This window comes from Gossypium raimondii, chromosome 6, assembly GCF_025698545.1.
Source record: "Gossypium raimondii isolate GPD5lz chromosome 6, ASM2569854v1, whole genome shotgun sequence".
Classification (NCBI taxonomy): Eukaryota; Viridiplantae; Streptophyta; class Magnoliopsida; order Malvales; family Malvaceae; genus Gossypium; species Gossypium raimondii.
This window is the reverse complement of record NC_068570.1, coordinates 58,706,935-58,726,855: the sequence shown is the minus strand read 5'-3', so window position 1 is coordinate 58,726,855 and position 19,921 is coordinate 58,706,935. Positions and strand designations below refer to the sequence as shown.

General features: G+C 30.7%; 2 protein-coding genes across 2 annotated transcripts; one reads left to right on the top strand and one right to left on the bottom strand.

Annotated features, from left to right (window-relative positions):
* The first annotated feature begins 545 nt into the window (after positions 1-545).
* Positions 546-6,482, top strand: LOC105774110 (mitochondrial-processing peptidase subunit alpha). The gene is made up of 14 exons (XM_012596464.2): positions 546-682; positions 807-904; positions 1,695-1,871; positions 1,970-2,266; positions 2,615-2,782; positions 2,882-3,049; positions 3,723-3,803; positions 3,919-3,985; positions 4,337-4,434; positions 4,630-4,702; positions 4,791-4,861; positions 5,014-5,063; positions 5,858-5,970; positions 6,051-6,482. The coding sequence occupies exons 2-14, from the start codon at positions 866-868 to the stop codon at positions 6,101-6,103; spliced, it is 1,455 nt and encodes a 484-aa protein (XP_012451918.1). The 5' UTR covers positions 546-682; positions 807-865; the 3' UTR covers positions 6,104-6,482.
* A 2,296-nt stretch (positions 6,483-8,778) lies between these two features.
* On the bottom strand, positions 8,779-11,648 carry LOC105774332 (auxin-responsive protein IAA18). The gene is made up of 6 exons (XM_012596793.2): positions 11,214-11,648; positions 10,740-11,113; positions 9,561-9,838; positions 9,323-9,464; positions 9,100-9,164; positions 8,779-9,002 (listed from the first exon to the last, which is right to left on the bottom strand). Exons 2-6 carry the CDS (start codon positions 11,054-11,056, stop codon positions 8,965-8,967), a joined length of 840 nt encoding a protein of 279 aa, XP_012452247.1. The 5' UTR covers positions 11,057-11,113; positions 11,214-11,648; the 3' UTR covers positions 8,779-8,964.
* Between the last annotated feature and the right edge of the window lie 8,273 nt (positions 11,649-19,921).

Genomic DNA, 19,921 nt, shown 5'->3' with positions numbered 1-19,921 from the left:
CCGAAAAATGAGTCAAAAATTTTGTCCAAACTTGGCTCGGATAAAAATGCTAAAATCTGAGCTCGATCGGACTCACCTGGATTAAAATTTTTTATATTATTATTTTTATATAAAAATAAATTTAAAAATATAATATATAAAATACACTAAAAACATTAAAATAAATGCTTCGAAAATAAATTTAAAAAATTATTTATATTTAAACAACACTAAGATAGGTGTAACTTTGCAAGCAAATACCTCTAAAATAGAAACAAAATTAACAATAAAACAAGAGTTATATAATATCCAAACAATAACAACAAAATAATAGCAATATAATAACTAAACGACACAAAAACAATGACAAAACAATAGTGAAAATAACAATAAAAAACAAAAAAAAATTCAAATTCAGGCCAAATTAGACTCACACTCATCTTTCGAGTTTATATTTTTATTCAAAATTTCTAATTTTTCGGGCCAACCCTCGATCCGCCCATGATCCGCGCTAATACAAACAAATAATCCGAAACTATAAACAAATTTAATCGGAGCCTAAATTTAAGAGTCCCACATACACAATGCTGAGGTGGCAATGATCGGTGAAGAGACTTAAACCCTACTGAAAAAAATGAAAAAGAATGTGAAGGCAGACATCTTCTTCCTCTTTAACCCACTAAAACCGGAACTCAACTCAACTGTACGTCTTTTTCGCCTTTTCTCGTTGCAATACTCACACTTTAGAGAGAGGAGGCTTTGATTTTTCTCTTCATTGATTTTCTTCATTACAAAACAAATTAACACAGATCACTTTTTACTGACAGGGGAGAAGACAGTTTCCCAAAACCTTAAAATCCACGAAAAAACATAAAAAACAGACACCATGTATAGAGTTGCTCTTTCACGTTTCAGGGCTCTCAAGGTTAGTTTCTTTTTTAAAACCCGAAATTGCTTTTTCTAAAAACCCTGTCAATTTTCTGTTTGTGTCTCGAGAAAATACAGGGAATCAGTACGAAAGAAGATGACCCAATACGAGTTTATTGAAGACCCATTTTCAATACCCATTCAATTACTTTCTTATATAGATTATGCATTTTATGATGTTAACTGATTATTGTTTTTTGTTTGTTAAAATAGGGGGGGGGGTCCCTAATTGTTTATTGGCATTAGTATTTTCTTTTGATTTTGAGAGAATGGAAAATGGGGGAAAATGTTGGGTTTTTTTTTTAAATGAGAGAGAGAGAGAGAGAGCGAGAGCTAAATTTATGGCATTCCTTTATGAAAGAGTTCTTGATTCAAAAGAACTAATGGAAACTATGCTATATATCCCTTTAATTTTCTTTGATTGTATATACTGTTTGTTTGTTCTCTTTAAACTATATAATGGTGCTTGTTCTATAGATTACTATGCCCCTCTACTCAAAAAATATTAATGTATCAAAGATCAAACTGATCATTCTGTTAAAAGTTTCATCCATTTCTACTGTTGAAAACTGGTATTGTCCATTTTTGAGTAGAGTGCCTCCATGGTGCTTTTTCAATTACTATGTTGATGGTTCATCAAATATTTGCCTCATACATTCTGTTCGGGTTTTCTTTTGATCCACTTGATGTACATGGTGCTGATCAAAATCGAACTGTTGGATGGATTGGTCTTTCATGTAATCACTGACAGAGAAGTGCTTTTTCTTTTCCCAAACATTTGTGAATAGGGCCGTTCCGGTAATTTAGCAGCTGCACGTTATGCGACTTCGAGTGCCGTTGCTCCTCTGGACACACCATTAGACAGCGTTTCCCTTCCGCCACCACTACCTGATTACGTAGCACCTAGTGAAACTAAGATTAAAACCCTATCCAATGGTGTGAGAATAGCCTCAGAGCAATTACCGGTATTGAAAAATCTCGATTCTTCATTTATTGAACCGTTATTTTTGTTGATTGTTTAATCGGTTACAGTGTGGTTAAGTTCTTTGCTTGTTTTCATCAGACTCCTGCTGCCTCAATCGGCTTATTCATTAATTGTGGTTCCATTTACGAGACACCAATATCATCTGGTGCCTCCCACTTGCTCGAGCGAATGGCATTCAAGAGCACGACGAACCGTAGCCACTTGCGTGTTGTTAGGGAAGTCGAGGCAATTGGAGGTAACACATTAGCCTCGGCCACTAGGGAGTGCATGACGTACACCTTTGATGCCCTTAAGACCTATGTACCCGAAATGGTAGAATTGCTTATTGACTGTGTGAGGAACCCTGCTTTTTTGGAATGGGAAATTAACGAAGAGGTAATTTAGTTTAATCTTTCCTGATTTTCCAAGTAAACCGACAGTTGTCGAAGAAGAATCCTATAAAAAAATGTAGCTTATTTTAAGTACAATAATTACCATTGACTAGTTTTCCATGTCATTGTGCTCTTCATATTAATTAGCTCTACCTTTCTTTGTATAAGCAAGTAAAGTTAAATGCTTGTACATGTAAATTTCTCAGTTTAGCTTTGATGCTTTGTGTGATTGAGGAACTCAATGCTTTGGCCAGTTGTAATGAGCTTGGATCCTGGATTTTTCTCCTTTTATCTTTTCCGGGTTTTTTTGTCTGTATTTTCAGTTTTTGATATGTACCCCATTCTTCTACAGTTGCAAAAGATTAAAGCCGAGCTTGAGGAAGTTTCAAAAAATCCCGAGCGCTTAATTTTGGAGGCAGTTCACTCTGCTGGTTACTCTGGTGCACTGGCAAATCCTCTCTTGGTTCCCGAGTCAGCAATAGACAGATTGAACAGCGACATTTTGGAAGAATTCGTTACTGTAAGAATCTCTTCTATCCTGCTCCTACCCTTACATATATTTCTGAGTTTCTGTCAATGTTTGTTTTGTTGAATAGTGGTCTGTTTTTGATGGTTTCAGGAGAACTATAAGGGGAATAGAATTGTCCTGGCAGCTTCCGGCATTGAACACGAAGAGCTTTTGCAGATTGCCGAGCCCCTTCTTTCTGATCTCCCAGCTGGACCCCCTCTAAACGAACCGAAATCTGTTTATGTTGGTGGCGATTTTTGTCGCCGAGCTGATTCATCGGTATGTTTTTACCATAATAAATAAAATTTTGGTAAAATGACATTTCCAGTCCCTTTCAATTTCGATATTGCGCAAATTGGTTCTTCTAAAAAAAATCGAAGTAATTTATCCTTGTAAATTTCTGTCAATTGTATATAATTTTTATTGGTATAATAACAAATTTTCCCTCAAAGATCTATCAATATGGTAATTATTTAACAATTTTAGCCTGAAACATTTATGTAAATATGTACATGTTGAGGCTAAAATTGTTGAATTTTTTATAATATACTCAAAATTGACAAAAACATGTAAACATCGAGAGCTAAATTTGTTATATCAATCAAAATTATGTACAATTGATTGATGACGTTAATGCCGTGATTAATTATCCTTAATTGCTCACTTTCGAATCAAAATTATGTACAATTGACTGATGACGTTAATGCCGTGATTAATTATCCTTAATTGCTCACTTTCGAAATTGACAGGGATTAAATTGCTCGAATTTTTTTTTAGGGACCAATTTGCTCAATTTTGAAATGGGGAAGGACCGGAGCGGTCTTTTTACCAAAATAAAATTTTCTTCACATCATCCTTTCGTCCTCCCATGAAAAAAGAAAACAAAAATATTTTTCGAACTTCAAGATTTTTGCTTGTTTGTAGATCAAAAGTTTTTTGTTGTGAATTGTAGAGTACCCATTTCGCTCTTGCTTTTGAAGTACCTGGTGGTTGGAATAATGAGAAAGACACTGTCGCTCTGACTGTACTGCAGGTGCCATATTTCGAACTTGGCTTCATTTTCAGTGAATCTTTTGGATCCCACAAATATGCTTTGCGAAAAAGTCTTGGACTTTATTTTGGTTTTAATGATTTTGGTTGATCTACAGATGCTCATGGGTGGTGGTGGCTCGTTTTCAGCTGGGGGTCCCGGGAAAGGGATGCACTCTCGGCTATGTAAGTTCTATTTTTATCCAGCATGTAGTATCCATGTCCAATACATTTCTGGGTATTAGTATTTGGATATGACCCTCAAAGTACGTGCATGCCCATTTTAGATACATACTCATATCAAGCACTCAATGCTGAGTCCGAGTAACATATCGTAGTTCTCCTTGCTCAACAATTTTCATTTGATTTTATCTGAGCTGTCAAGTTTTCTGTTAGGCAAAATTTGTTTTGTGACAATCTTGCTTTCTTCCTTTTAATTGTGAAATATCACAAATTTTGTATGTATTACATCTCGAATTTCTTCCATGCACTCGATACGTTCTTACTTTTCCTTTTCTCGGTTATGTTTGGAAACAGATCTCCGTGTATTGAACGAGTATCAGCAGATTCATTCCTTTTCTGCATTCAATAGCATCTTCAATAACACGGGATTGTTTGGCATCTATGGCAGCACGGTAAGGCTATCATTACGTACTTGTCTTTGTCATTTGTTCATGCAATACAATCATAGTAGCGCGGAAGCATGTATGTATATATGTGCATGTATATACGTACTCTTCAATAGTCGCATGTCGTTAGTCAGGTCTTTCGATATTGTGCTTCCCTTGATTTCTACTTACAACGAGCTGAATACATAATTTTCATGCCAGAGCTCCGATTTCGTGTCAAGGGCCGTTGAGATAGCAGCAGAAGAATTACTTGTGTTGGCAACTGAAGGATCAGGTTTGCTTGCATTTCTCCGATTTCGTCCATTATCGATACCCCCGTTTTAAAAGTTCTTTTAAAGTTTTTGAACCCGTGTTGGTTGCAGTTTCTCAGCTAATGATAAAACGTGCTCAAGAGGCTACAAAATCGGCAGTACTAATGAATCTAGAATCTAGAGTATGCTCTCTTACTCTCTTCCCCATACCAAAATGCCAAGTCGTGCATTATTCTGGCAATTGTCGTATTTTAATCTTTTTTATAAATCATTTCTTTTTATTACTTTTATTCTGTTAAAATATTTATAAGATTCAATCGGTTGTGTTTTTCAGATGATTATAGCGGAAGATATCGGAAGGCAGATTTTGACATACGGTGAAAGGTGAGTTTACGGACTTCTAAATCTGTTTTCTTCTTTATATATCCCTATGTATTCCTGCATGGTCGCCTACACTAAATCTAAGAAGCTATGATACTCTGACTTGCATGCAACTTTCAGATATGTTTTTGTTTCGGACATGGTTTTGTCTGATTATTTCTTCTAAGTTTATCTTCGTACTTGGATGGTTCTTACAGGATCATATTTTTGTACCTTTATTCCAATATGTGTTAGATATAGGTGTCAGAACGGGTCAGGAAAAATGAAAAACTTAAGCAACATGGGTATAAGCTAAGAATCTTATATGATTTACTTCTTCGAATGCTTTACCCACAGTGAATTCTTTCACGATTTTACTAATTCACCCGAGCTCCAAACCGAGACCTAAACAATTTAACCTGCTACAGGGGTTGTCCACCTAAAGTTGAAGGCTCTTTTACCTTTCCGAAAATGCTTATCGTTTGAAAATGATCTTACGAGTGAAATTACCATATTCCGAGTTTTATGGTTAGTAAAAAGTTTATGCTCGTTTATAAAACACGGGAAATTCATATTAACTGTTATTACATAAAAATAAGTTACGTTTATGTTCTAGTTCCAACTTTGTTTTGACATCCCTTATCGAAAAGTTGGGTGATATTAATCGTCCTCGATGATAGTTTAACACTATGTATTGTCCGGTCCGGCCACAAAAACTTGTTTCCTAGTCTCTCCTCGAGTGAGGTTTCACCGTATTTCTCGTGAACGTACTACACATTTTGCTTTCTTATTACACGTTTTATCTTATTTCTTCATAGGAAATCCGTAAATGCGTTTTTAAAGATGGTGGATGAAGTCACGTTGCGCGATATTACCAACATGGCTAAGAAGATTATATCCTCGCCTCTAACCATGGCATCTTACGGTGACGGTAAATATCAATTCCCCTAGATTTATTTAATCCGAGTCATTAATTTGATTATGAGATTCTTTACCTTTCTTGCTTGCCAGTTTTTCGAGTCCCCAGCTACGAATCAGTTAGCAGCAAGTTCCGTGCTAAATAATTTGCGCCATGAATTGCAAGCCGGAGATGAAGTTTACCGTGGCAGCACCAACACCTCACCACAGCCATCTCCTTATACTTCCCGCTCCCCCTAGGTTTTTTTAACTTCCTAATTTTGCCGGTCGCTGAAAATTAATGAGCCGTCTCAGTTTTGAACTCGGATTATCAGGTTGCAAGAATCGGACCTTGAGAAATATTGTTTGTTTGCCAATTACTGGCTCATAGATTAAGGGCCCGGAAGTTTCCTAAACTCAAATTTTCAGTGTTTTGCATTACATGCATTTAAACTGTTTGTAGAAATGTTTCTGCGAAAGCTAAGACATAATAATGGCATTTTTATTGGTTCCATGGGGAGATGGGAACCATCTACATTAGCCTAAGTTAGTTTCCCCTCCTATTACCAGCTAAAAGAAATATTAAGCCGGTTTGAAAAATGGGCCGATGGGTCGGTTTGGTTCGGTCAATTTTATTTATAATATATTTTTATTTCGTATAAAATTTTAACATATAATATGATAATTTTAATACTAAAAAACACAAATTTAATAATTTAATAAAATATAATTATGAAATGTTAAACGAAAAATAATATTTTAAAATATTTATATATATAAAAGAAATGTGTGCTTAAATGGATTTGATTCATTTACAAATAACAGCAAATTTGGAGTTTTTCTTTTTCTTTTTTCAGACTTTAGATTAATATTTCGGTTTGGTTTGATTGGGTTCGGATATTATCTTCGGTGAGTGTTTTGTTTAAGAACTTGAGCACGTACGTACATGTAGTTACAAATTCTAAAAGGATTAATTTTTTTGAAGCACGGTTTTGAGTTTTAACTTATATTTTTAAACGCTCGATAATATTTTTCTATTTTGTAATTAGTTATCTTTTTAAGCATTTGAATTCTCGATAAAATCAAAATTTTAAAATTTTAAAAAAATAAATTTGATGTTATTGGGAGATCTGCCTACTCTAAATTTTCCGTTTGATGTCGACGAATATCTGAATTCAATGAATAATATTTTGGGTCAAAAATAACACGTGTTCCTCCCGACAACCAAACTCAGTCAGGATAAAGCAAACTAGCAAAGACCAAAGACCAAAGACATGCCGACGGGAAGGCAGGCGAGTGACAGCCGTAATAAGTGCCGGCGAGTGCGCACGTGTGTTTTCCACTCTTTTTACATTCCCCACACGTGTCTCTAGTCTTAAAATGGAAGGAAATTAGATTACATCCAATGTTAGGCATTGACCATCAAAGTCTAAATATATTCATTTTCGATATAACTACCTTTATATATATATATATGAAAAATACATTTTTTTTTATATTTATGTATAATTCTGAATATTATTATTTAAATTTAAAATAAATATCTAAATTCATTTTAAGGTATAGTTATATTATCAAAATCTTAATATTCTAAATTTATGATTTCTGAACAATAAATATTCAATCTATTTTATCTATTATTATTATTATTATTATTATTATCACCCTATATTGAATACAAATATTTTGTAAAAAAAATTAAAATTAAAATCCAAGTAACATGAAAATTAAATTATTTTTGCCCACCGCCCTTTTGAGACTTTAAACAGTAGAAAACTAAGGAAAACAGTGAAGGTAAGCATGAAGATGATGATATCAAAGTGATTAGCAAGTTGGGTTGTTCAGGGATCAATTCATTGGGTCTGTCCTTTTCAACAAAATGGGTTGATTGCTACTTGGTTGCTGTCAACATAAACTACAAAACCATTTGTATCAATTCCATGTACCCACCCGAATCCGATTTAATTTTTTATAGTATTTTTATTAAGGTAGTTAGTATCGTACCGATCAACGTATTATTTTTGTTTTAGTATTAACATGTCTTAGAATCGATGTATTTTGATATATCATTTCGAATTAATCGAGATTTTTATTTTTATACATGTATATATATAATGTAATACATGAAAATATATCTCAATTGCATCTATATAATTATACCAACCGAAATGCACTTATACAAATTGACATTAGCTAAAACACACCCAAACAACCAAAATGCACTGAAATCTTGACTGAAATTGAACTTAAGGTGAGTTTGGATGGACGATTAGGTGCGGTGCAGTGCGTTTAACTTACTTTTTGTCTCACGCTACAGTATTTAATTTCACCGCCACCGCTGTTTTTACACTAACCACAGGTAAACGCACCGCCCCATCCAAACTCACTCTTAGATTGTAGTACTGATTGAGAACTGAAACAGTATTGCACCAACCTATATAATACCGACTACCATAAGAGAAAGGATTGTATAAAACTGTGATTCCAAGTCACTCCTATCCCTTTTCAATAGGAGAATGACAAATCTAACTAAAAAATACTAAAAATAAGGTGAAAAAAGCTAATTTATTATTCTTTTGTTAGAAAAGAATAATGATGACGTGAAATCACATTTTCGTACAATTCCTTCTCACTACCATAGATCCTAATCAAAACCCATTTTAGATTCGAGCTAATATTAAAAAACAATTCAAACATACTCGTTTTTATAGTAAACGCTCTTAAAATTTTTGTCTACAATATCTCCTTTTAGGAGAACTTTACCTTAAATCCGAAAAGTAAAGAATCAAAATTTCCAAATATAAAAAGGACTAAATTTAAATATACAAAAAGTACAAGGGACTTCGAGCATATTTCTTTTATGCTTCAGATTAAAGATTCACTGTTCCAAATGGCAAAGCATGTTCAACAAGTCAAATAAAATTACATATAAAACTACTTATATATATATATATATATATATTGTTGTGAGTACAACATTTCCATGCAAAACAGAGGATGAAATTGTCAAAAACATGAAAAATTAACTCTAGTTTTGCACCCTCTTTCCCTTCTTACTGCTTCCAACTGTAACAAAAGCAACAGCCAACAATTTTTGTTAATGAAACCTAGGAAAATGGATATGTAATAATAACCATATCATCGAACGGTGATCGTAACTTACGGTTGATAACGGAGAGTTCCGAGCTCTTCAACACACGCAGCCGCTTCACCGTCGATACAAACATACTGCGAATCCGATCCGGTATGATTATGGTTAAGATACAAGTAATCTAATGCCGGTTTTAAGACGGAAAATTTCAAGACAACTCGAATACAAATGTATACATCATACGGAATAAGTAGGATGTCGAATTTCATTAGATTTATAGGGATAAGATGCTTACTGCCACGGGACATCACCGACAAGCATCCGGTCGCCTTCGTTATCCTCGTAAACGAGTGTATATTCCCCATTTCCATCCAATACACCGGTAATCGCTTTCTCTTCCTCTTGCTTCGGTCCATCAGCAGAGGGATCTCGTTGAGCTGCACCGGATCAAAACCAAAGACAAATAGATCGATCATTGTATATCACATTCGCACAACTTAATTAGTAAAAGCATGCTTCGAATTCGGAGATACCTGCAAGGAGGCCTCTAAAGAGTTCACCAACCGCAGTCGACAGTTTTTCATAGCTATCGTAGGCTTTGAGATCGACTTTCCGTCCGATTGGGACTCCATCCATGTTGATTTTCACGAATAGACCCTTACCACGAGTCTCGGGGGCCGCTGGATTTCTTTCGTTAGCAACCTTGTGAGGGAGACTAGTTGGTGATTCAGAAGCTAGTTTTGAAGTGGTTGCAAGATTTTTCCTGAATGAGCGAATCGGCGGCCATCCCACGACCGGACCGGGAGCAGTCCTGTTTTCATAATTATAACACGATGTTACCTGGACTCTTCATTTTTCCTAAAAGATTTCATATTGAATAGACCCTCGAAACATAAAAAAGTAGAAGCTAAAACATGCATTCATATACAACACTCACTAATATAATTTCAGATTGAACTGGTTGATTGAACTAAGAATCGATGGTATGTTCGGCCTGAGCAGTATATTAAAATCGGCCATTAGTCTGACCGGAAAAAAAACCAGTTCAACCAGTAAAAAAAGCCGGATTTATAAATTTATTTGTAATTAATGAAATTTTTTTGTTTTTGTTGAACACTAACTATTTTAATATTTATTGAAGGTTTAATACCTATTTTGGCCCTTATACTGTAGTGAATTTCACTTTGATATGTACTATAGTGAAAGTTTTCACTTTTACCCTTGTACTATAATGAAATTCTCACTTTGATCCTTTTACTATTGTTCACGCGTGGGATTTTAACGAAAATGGTCAAGGGGATAACGCAGTGGACCTAATGAAAGTATTAGGGGCAAAAGGACCGGAAAAAAAATAGTAAAAGGGCTAAAATGAAATTTTCATTAGATACGGGGGCAAAAACAGGTATTAAACCAATATTTAACATCAAACAGTATACAAATATTTGGGAAAATAGTATTTCCATTTATGATTTATATATAATAACTGCATAGGAGGAGATACTACAGATAATAGAGAAAAATAGTAAAACTTACACATCTAAAAATAAAGATCAACAAATCATGTAATAAAATAACATAAAAAAGGAACAGAACACATGAAAGATCAGAAAATTTTGAGATTTTTCATCATGTAATAGAAACATGAAAAAGGCATGAAGATAATGAAACATGTAAATAACCATGCATGGACCGCATAAGCTCAACTCAAGTACCTCTTTTGAGAACAGTTGGGAGGCTTTGGCTGGTGGTGGTGGTTTTTGGCCCAAGAGGCAGCCAAAACCACCCCACCACGGTGGTCCTCCTGTGGTGGTGGAAACTTATTATGTGCATGTTTTGCATTGCTTTTCGTTGAAGAAAAATACCCAAATGAGACCAAAGGCTCGTCTTCTTCACCTGGTGGACCAAGCTTCAGCTCTAGTTTCTTCTCTTCTGATGATCCATGGCTTATACCATTTTGATTTTCAATGAAACCCCATTTTTTTTCTTGAGGAATCAAATCAAGAAGCTTCTTTGAACAACCACTCTCCATATTAAAACAAGACAGCTTTTTGTTTTTTGTCTTTGAAGAACAAGAACTTGAAACGAACTGTAAAAAAAACAAAACAAAGTAAATCTTAAAGTATCAGAAAAACAAAGAAAATAACAAATGAAAAAGACATAAACCATTGAAGAAACTTGCTCTATACCTTTAAAAATGAGTCACACTCATGAATAGAAATGAAAGGTCGCTGAGGAATTTCAACAAACAAGGCAAGAACATTAAAAAAAAAAAAAACCCCAACACTAAAAGAACAAAATGTTTTGTTTTTAACAACACAAAGAGCAAAGAACTATAATAAAAAGATGTGAAGAAGACAACAAATGAAGGGCAGCCATGAAAGAGAGAGCTTAAAAAAGAGAAACAGATTCCCCTTTACTCAATGACCCAAAAATGGGAAAGAAATTTAAAAAAAAAAGGAAAAATTTTAGAACACCAATCACGCAACCATAGCTAAAACAACATTGGGTTTTGTTTTTTGTTCAGCTCAAGAAGCAAAAGCTTTGCTGTTTTGTTCTGTGTTCTTATTGTAAAAATGTAAAGAAGATAAAAGACCCATATGCTTAAAATGTAAGCCACTTGTTGTCTTAAATCAAAGTTTTCATTTTTAATTTGGATTTTAAAAGCTTTACTTATTTAGTTACAAAGTGAAGAAAAGGATAGGGGAATTTCTTTTTCACTTTATGCTTTTAATGGGGATAACTATTGGGGGAGGGGAACTTTGGAATTAAAGTTTTCTAGTTTTGAGATCAACTAAAAGACAAATTTATTGCTACTTTTTTGGCCTAGAAAGTGTAGCTGTAATTCTTGTATTATTGACTGAAATTTTCAAAGGGTAAATTACACTCAAGATCATTAATTTATTAAAAATTTATATTTTGATCATTTAATTTTAAAATTTATAAAACAATTATTAAATTATTTAAAAATTTTTATTTAAGTTACTAGATTGTTAAATTTATTATTGTATGACATTCTCTGTTTGTACCGTCTACACCAATCGAAAGCTCTCATTCTCCTTTTCTTTTACAGTTCAGTCTTTTTTTCATAAAATAATTTTGAACGTTAGGAATTTGTGAACCAGAATCTAAACAATTTTCTCTTTTCTGATTTCTGACATTGATTGTCAGATAAGCTTGGATTTATGGTATGTCATATCCAAACAACCTAATGTCTTAAATAAAAAATTTTTGAATAGTTCAATGATCATTTTGTAATTTTTTAAAGTTAAATGACTAAAATATGAACTTATTAATAATTTAATAACCTTTAACATAAATTACCTTAAATATTTTGATTAGTTGAAGGTTTAATTAAAGCCGACTTTTTAAATTTGGTTTAAAAGAAAGAGGGAGAGAGACTTGAGGCCTAATTCAAGACAAAACTAGAGTTTTGCTTTAAGGAGGAGGTGATAGATGGGAAGTTTGTTTGTTTTTTCAGTTAATTTCATCAAATATTTTTAAATAATTATTAAAATTTTAAAAGCATTTTAATTTGGATTTAAAAATATTAATCAATTTTTTATTAGTTTAGGCATTAAATATAAGTTCAAAGCATACGAAAAAACGCAAATCAAATTACAAATATACATATGAAGCAATTGAATCTAATGTGTTACAAAATTTGACCCTAATATAATGACTTTTTAGCAAGTAAGATTATAATAACAAGGCAAAGCCCGGATAACTAACGTGATTAACGCAACTCGAACTCATGCCACACTTAGGGCGGTGAACACCCTTAACCATCAGGCGATTACATGGGATTCAGACACTATGATTTTTAACATCTCTACTTTGTTATTTTAACTAAAACCTCAATTGTTTTTTATTTCATTTTTATAAATATATTTATTAGATAATCCTATTTTTCATCCATATCGTGAGTGTAACATAATTCAGTATTATTATTAAATGTTTGACTAAATTTGATGCCACACGTTAAGTGACACCAACTCGGTCATTGAATTTAAAAAACATTATCGCATACGTGAGTGAAAGAAGAAATTAATATTAGGAAAAACTGTATAATATTTATTAAGCATTGCATTTTATTTGTTTTATTAAAATATAAAATATAAAAACAATATTATATTAATATTTAATTATTTATTAAAAATATTTTTAAATATTTTTATTGAGCTAAATTGACTCGCGTTACCGATCCAATCAATCACATTATATTAAGAAGTGTAGATTACTCTCACACGTGAAGGGTAATCATGTCATTTACATTTCTTTATGAATTATACTTTTTATATTAAAAAATCATCCATAATCTTTAACAAAAACTTCTCACCAGAAAATTTCTCATTTTAAAATTAAAATTATCTTAATTTAAAAAAAGCTATATATATCTATTTATTTGATGTTATAATTTAGTATTAATTATACTCTTTATAAATATCATATTTGTCCAAACATAATTATAAAAACTAGAGAAAAATGCATATTTAAATATTTTATATCAATTTAAATATTTTACTAATTATATGAAATAATTTTTAAAAAATTAAAAATTTAATATAAAATATGATAATTAAATAATATTTATTTCCTTCAAAAACTCTAAAATAATCATTGCTAAAAAGAATTCGTGTCATCGCCACCAAAGACCAAATGCAATGAACGCTCTTTTAGCGGCTCAACAAACCGACCAAACCTTATTACAATGACAATATTGTCCTTACGTGTTAAATTTAATTACATTAATAATTTTTTAGCTAAAATTTATTTCAAAAATAAAATTAAACATAACAAAAGAAAAAAGAAAAAACAATTTTACTAGTGAATGCAAACTACTGAGTCGAAAATTGATGATAGCGCATATGGCAGTTTACATTTGATGAACTTTTTATAATTTATAATTTGTTTAGTTTTATAATTTTAAATTATTTGTCAATCTGTCAAATAAGATAAATAATGTTATGTCAATATGAAGTGCACGTGGATACGTGGGTTGCACGCAAACATCATTAAAAGAACAATATTTTAATAAGCCAAATGAACTTATTCAAGAAAAACTCTTCTTGAAAGATTAATAACCAATTTGAAAAATATATAAATATTGAAGACTAAATTTATTATTACGCCAATAATTATTATCCCTACCATGGTGCACATCATTACACTCAAAATCATTAAAATATTAGTAAGTTTATTTTAGGTCACTCAACTTCAAAAAGTACAAAATATCGGTAAACTAATTGAAAATTTTCATTTAAGTCATGGGTTGTTAAAATGTTGTATAACATTATCTATTCTCACCGTTCATTTTTCCTTTCTCTTTTATAATTTAGTTTTTTTTTAATGAAACAACTATGAATATCGTAAATCTGCAAACTAAAATTCAAACAGTTATATTCATTAATCTTTAACACTAGCCGCCAGATTAACTTAAATTTAATGTATATTTTTCTACTCGTCTATGAGTACTAATCCATCGTACCGGTCGTCAAATCATCACTTAGAGTTCATTAGTTAGACTTTTAAAAACTTCGGAATAATTTATAGACTTAATTATTAATTAATAAAAACATCAGAAAATTATTCATTATTTGATCTTTTATTAATTATTATACATTAATTCTTAGCCAATGACAGATAAACTAATTAACATTTATCGTAATTTTATTGTTGTAAAGAAAAGAGACAACCTTTGCAGACTGCCACAAAGGATTAAACATGGAACAAATATTATAACAGGAGGAGGAGGGAACGGTTCGGCCGCTTTGACACTATGGTGGGTCCCACTGAGTCAGGCTGTCACTTCACTCGGGGGCTCGTGAATCGGTAATGCTTTTTCGCCTCCGACCACCCAACATGTTCGATATTTAACGCCACATCCTATTTGCTAGTCGGCTGTATTATCATTACGTACGGTCGGTCCCATAATAAAATAGAAATATTTTTCTCTTTCATTTATTGTTACGAAACTCCTACTCCTATCCCACCCGCAATTTAGACCGCGTCAACTGAGTGTGCTCTTCTTTTTTTGTGTGGATAGTTACTAGGTAGTTGGTGTGGAATTTTTGTATCAGTCCCTATACTCTTTCTCAATTTATAATTTGATCCTTGTACTTTTCTAATTTTAAAATTTAGGTTCAATTGCTACCGATTAACACCATTAATTTTTTGTCAAATTTGTTTGTGTGTTTTCTAAATAAAAGATAACTTAATATCCATGTAATTAAAATAACATTATAATAAACTTGAATTTAATAAAAAAATTCATAGTGTTTACGATTAGACTTGAATTTTGAGATCTAAAAAGTAGAGATTGAATTCCTAAAATTAAAAGTAAAAGGACTAAATTTCAAATTTAGAAAGAATATAAAGACTTATTACATATTTTAATCAAATTTTATTTGTTTTGAAAATAAAAATTAAATTTATTTTTTGTTAAAATATATCATAAGTCTTTATATTATTCATAAATTTAAAATTTAATCTTATATTTTTATTTTTAAAAATTTAATTACTATTTTTCCTTTATTTTAAAATTATACTCTAATTATTAACACAATTAAAGTGAAAAAATAAACATGAAGAAATAAACTTGATATTTTTTGAATAAAAATATATTTATCTGTAATTAATGTAAAAATAATAACAATAAAATTATATATTATAATATATTATAATACACGTTTATCCCTAATTTTCGTTGGAGACACGTGGGGGTGAAAACCCGGGACCTAATCCTTTCAATTTTATTAGTCTCAGTCAAGAACATCAGGGATTACATGTTCCCATTATCAAACGGAAATCAGGACCGTTCATGTTCAATGTACGTGGTGACCTGTACAAAAATCTTCATGATGTAGAGCCAAATATATCAGATCAACGGGGATGACGAAGGATGCGTTGTAAAAAGGAGACAGCTGATGAAGTAAACGTCATGTCAAAAAATCTAAATAGTAAATTAAGGAAAAAAATTTAAATTAAATTAAATAAAGGCTAAAGGTGGCGGCAGTCTAATCAAGGGACTTGATCTGATGGGATAACCCCGACCGTTTGATTAACGGTTCCGATATCTCGCCATGATTGATTTGTGATTGTAGTTATTGACAACTGGATGAAATTAATCTATTTATTATTAATTTAATTTTATAATATTAAATAATGTTAAAATATAATAAAATTAAAATTTATTTTTATTTACGGTTTAACTGTAAATGTTAGATCTATTTAAATTTGGTCTTATTTGATTATTTTAACAATATAATGATTGAATTTATTTATTTAACAGTAGATGTAGTAATTTAATCTGATTCTTATGATAGAGGGACCTACCAAATACATTCACCTCTCTCAGTATCCATGTATGTTATTATGCTAATATCATTAAAAATTCAATATTTTACTTAACATTTCCATTAAAAATAATAATGTGACTATTATTGAATGATTAATGACCAAATTTAGTTCAAAAATTTTAAGAGTTAAATTGATTAAATATGTAAACGTTTAGGGCTAATTTTATCATTATGCCTCTTTACAATAACTTGAAGATATTGATTTGAGCACATTTAAGTCTATAATATTCTCTAATTCAATTATTTTAAAATTTGAGGGTTTGATTTGATTCGAGTTTAAATATCTTTTGCCCTAAATGCATTATTGGCCTTCAAATGTGTATTTTTTTCTCTTAAGTACCTAAAATTTTTATTGAACATGAGACCTAAACTATGATTTTTGTCTCGTTTAAGCTCAAAACACTAATAAAAGAATGACATGTGGCATGTTCTTATTAAACGTTGTACATTTTTTGAGTAAAATAATATGATATTGATAGTTTCACTATTACTTTTGACCCCACTAAAAATAAAGGGTAAAAACTACACATAATATTATTAAATTACTAGTAAATTTATGTTTTGGTCACCTAACTTTAAAATTTTTCAAAATTGTTACTAAACTATTTGAAAGTTTTCATTTAAGTCATTAGATTGTTAAAATCGTTGTTATATGACATTCTCTGTTTGCATTTTCTGCACCAATTTAAAACTTTCATTCCCTTTCTCTTTTACATTTTGGTTTTTTTTCTTCACGAAACAACTTTTAATGTCATGAATCTATAAACCAAAATTCAAATCGTTTTTTTTATGATATCTGATATTGACCATCATATTGACTTGGATCTAAGGTTTGTTTTTTTTTACTCGTCGATAGATACTGATCAATTGTAATGATATTAAATCGTTACTTGGAACTCAGTAGCCGAACTTAAAAAAAAAAAAAAACTTAACAACCCAAAAACTTAAATTAAAATTTGAATAGTTCAATAACTTAAGCAAAAACATTCGAATAGTTTAATGATCATTTTGTAGTTTTTTGAAGTTGAGTGGCAATAATGTAAACTTACTAATAGTTTAATGATCTTCAGTGTAGCTTATCCAAAAAATAAATACCCAAACGAGAAAAATGATAGTTTAAAGGCCGATTTATATAAATATTAGTACGTCAAAATGTAAACTTTTACATATATTGTTTATATCGTACCAATAAGTGTTGGTTGTAATGATAAGAAACAATGTACTTCTTATAAGAGAATACAAAATCAAATCTCGGAGACGATATTATTAGGATGAGCAACCACAAACCTCGAACATATATCGTAAAATGGACATGAAATATACAAAAACAAAAAATAATATTTATATCATGTCTAAATTTATTTGCATTTCCAAATTTACCCTTTTAATTTGTGTTTGCATATAATATGTTCATGCGCCGCTACAAGATCACTTGTTGGACCCAATTCCGGATTTTCTCCTCTCCTTTGGGCCCTTTCTCTTTTAAAGTTATTTAAAAGCATACAGTATTTTTGGCAAAGCTTAAATTTTTTTTATTATATTAATTATTTAATTCACTAAATAAAAAAAAAAACAAAAGGCAATTTTAAATATTTAAATTGGGAGAATATGAGTGTGATTATTACAAGCATGGAGCTTGCTAGCCAAAAGGCAAAGATGTTGATAACAACCATAAAAAATAAATTAATAAATAACATTTAGTCCTTAAATTTAGTATTTTTTTTTTCATTTTAGACTTTAAATTCTTTTTTGCCTCTTGGAATTTGGAAAATTTTCCCAATTCAGTCTTTAAAATTTGAGTTTAATAAAGTGCAGCAATGCGACGTTGTGAGATTGTTCCACATCATCATCTGGACATTTTTTTAAACTGTATAATTTCTTTATAAATTTTTAGACTATATATATTAAATTTTAAGTGATAACGTGGTACTATACGACACACTCTCAGAATATCATATCATCACGCATTAATAAAATTCAAGTTTAATGACTAAATTTGAAAATTTTATCAATTTATAAAACTAATATTTTAATGATCAAATTGAAAACATATATATAAATATTTTATTATTTTATGAATGATTCAATTGATATTTCTTTTTTATTTGTGGGTTAAATGGGTGGCTGTGATGCAATGCATTCAAAAGAACAAGGTTTAAATGCTTTGAATTTAGTAAGACCTTCTTTGTCCCCCTTGATTTTGGATTAGGTCATGTTTATACTTATTAAGAAAATAATGGGTAGTTTTCATGAGTTGGATTTATTTATTATTTAATAAAAGCCAATTATTATTTAATTATTATCTAATGGCAACAATTTGAGCCCTTTAGTAGAATTTAAGTGGGACTTAAATTGACTTTTATCTTAATGAAATTGATTGGATCTGAGATTAGATGGAATACTAATTTGATATGTGAATCGGTATGGGTTGAGTTAAAAGACTTGGTTGAATTGAGTTTTAATATTTTTTTTTATTTTTATGATTTTTTTTAAATGTTTCATTTAATTGAACTATCTAGATGGGTTGGACCAACGAACCTATAGGACTGTCCTCAAAGCTGGGAGGCAAAACCTTATATTGGGATAATACCTTCGATTGTTGAGGGTGATGCTAACTTATTAACAAACGACACTTTGAAGGCTTCTCTAAAAAAGAAATTATCCTCCTCAACAACGTAAAATAGTTATTAAAATAATTATTTTTTGTGAAATAAATATTAAATATAGTTAGTAAATAACAAAAAAAAAATAGCATTTGGTTTAATTTGTTTCTAATCTAAAATGGAGTGATTAAGGATTTAAAACTCATTATTTGCAAATATATATACTTTTAAAAAAATTAATTTTTTTACCAATTTAATATAAATTTTACTGGTCAAATCGGGTTTTGATTATTTCAATTTTCATATAATTATTATATACGTCCCTCAAAAATTGTTGATTTAGTCGATTTTGATTTGGTTGATTCGATTTAAAAAAGTAAAATCATGCATTTACACAGAAGATTTGTTTGGATAAAAGAATCATAAGAAGATAGTGATAGATCATAAACAAGGATTGTAAAATATTTGAAAAAATAAATGGAAATGAAAACGTGGTAAATGAATTTGGACAAATATTAAAAAAATTTTAGTTGGGATGTCATAGTTTCATAAAGACGAAGGAAGGGGATCAAACCAAACATATCTTTATGTTTTTTTTGTCCTATTCCAAACAAAACCCATATCCTAGAATGCAAATTTCAAGGCTGCGAAAAAAAAAAGTTTTATTTTTTATATTTTCAAATTCGATTCAAGATAAAAATTAGATTATTTAATTATTTATTTAATAAAATGCACGTTTGGTTTTTATGATTAATTTGAATCGAGAATTTTTAATATTAATTGAAAAATAAATCAATATTGAACATGTGGCACTGTAAGAGATTACTTGAGAAGTATCTATGGACAGTACTTTATCTCATATCGTCCGATTGATCACTAAGGAATCAATTATCTTTGCATCTCACCTTCACCAAGCCACCTGCTTTTAATAAGAAC

Bases quoted from the DNA above. Each gene is read 5' to 3' on its own strand.
- LOC105774332 (XM_012596793.2), bottom strand. From the start codon at position 11,056: ATGGAGAGTGGTTGTTCAAAGAAGCTTCTTGATTTGATTCCTCAAGAA. The intron at 9,839-10,739 runs GTACTTGAGTTG...TTATGAAAACAG, and splicing joins CCCAACTGTTCTCAAAAGAG to GACTGCTCCCGGTCCGGTCG. The intron at 9,165-9,322 runs GTAAGCATCTTA...TCGGATTCGCAG, and splicing joins GTCGGTGATGTCCCGTGGCA to TATGTTTGTATCGACGGTGA.
- LOC105774110 (XM_012596464.2), top strand. From the start codon at position 866: ATGTATAGAGTTGCTCTTTCACGTTTCAGGGCTCTCAAG. The intron at 2,783-2,881 runs GTAAGAATCTCT...TGATGGTTTCAG, and splicing joins TTTTGGAAGAATTCGTTACT to GAGAACTATAAGGGGAATAG. The intron at 5,971-6,050 runs GTAAATATCAAT...CTTGCTTGCCAG, and splicing joins CATGGCATCTTACGGTGACG to TTTTTCGAGTCCCCAGCTAC.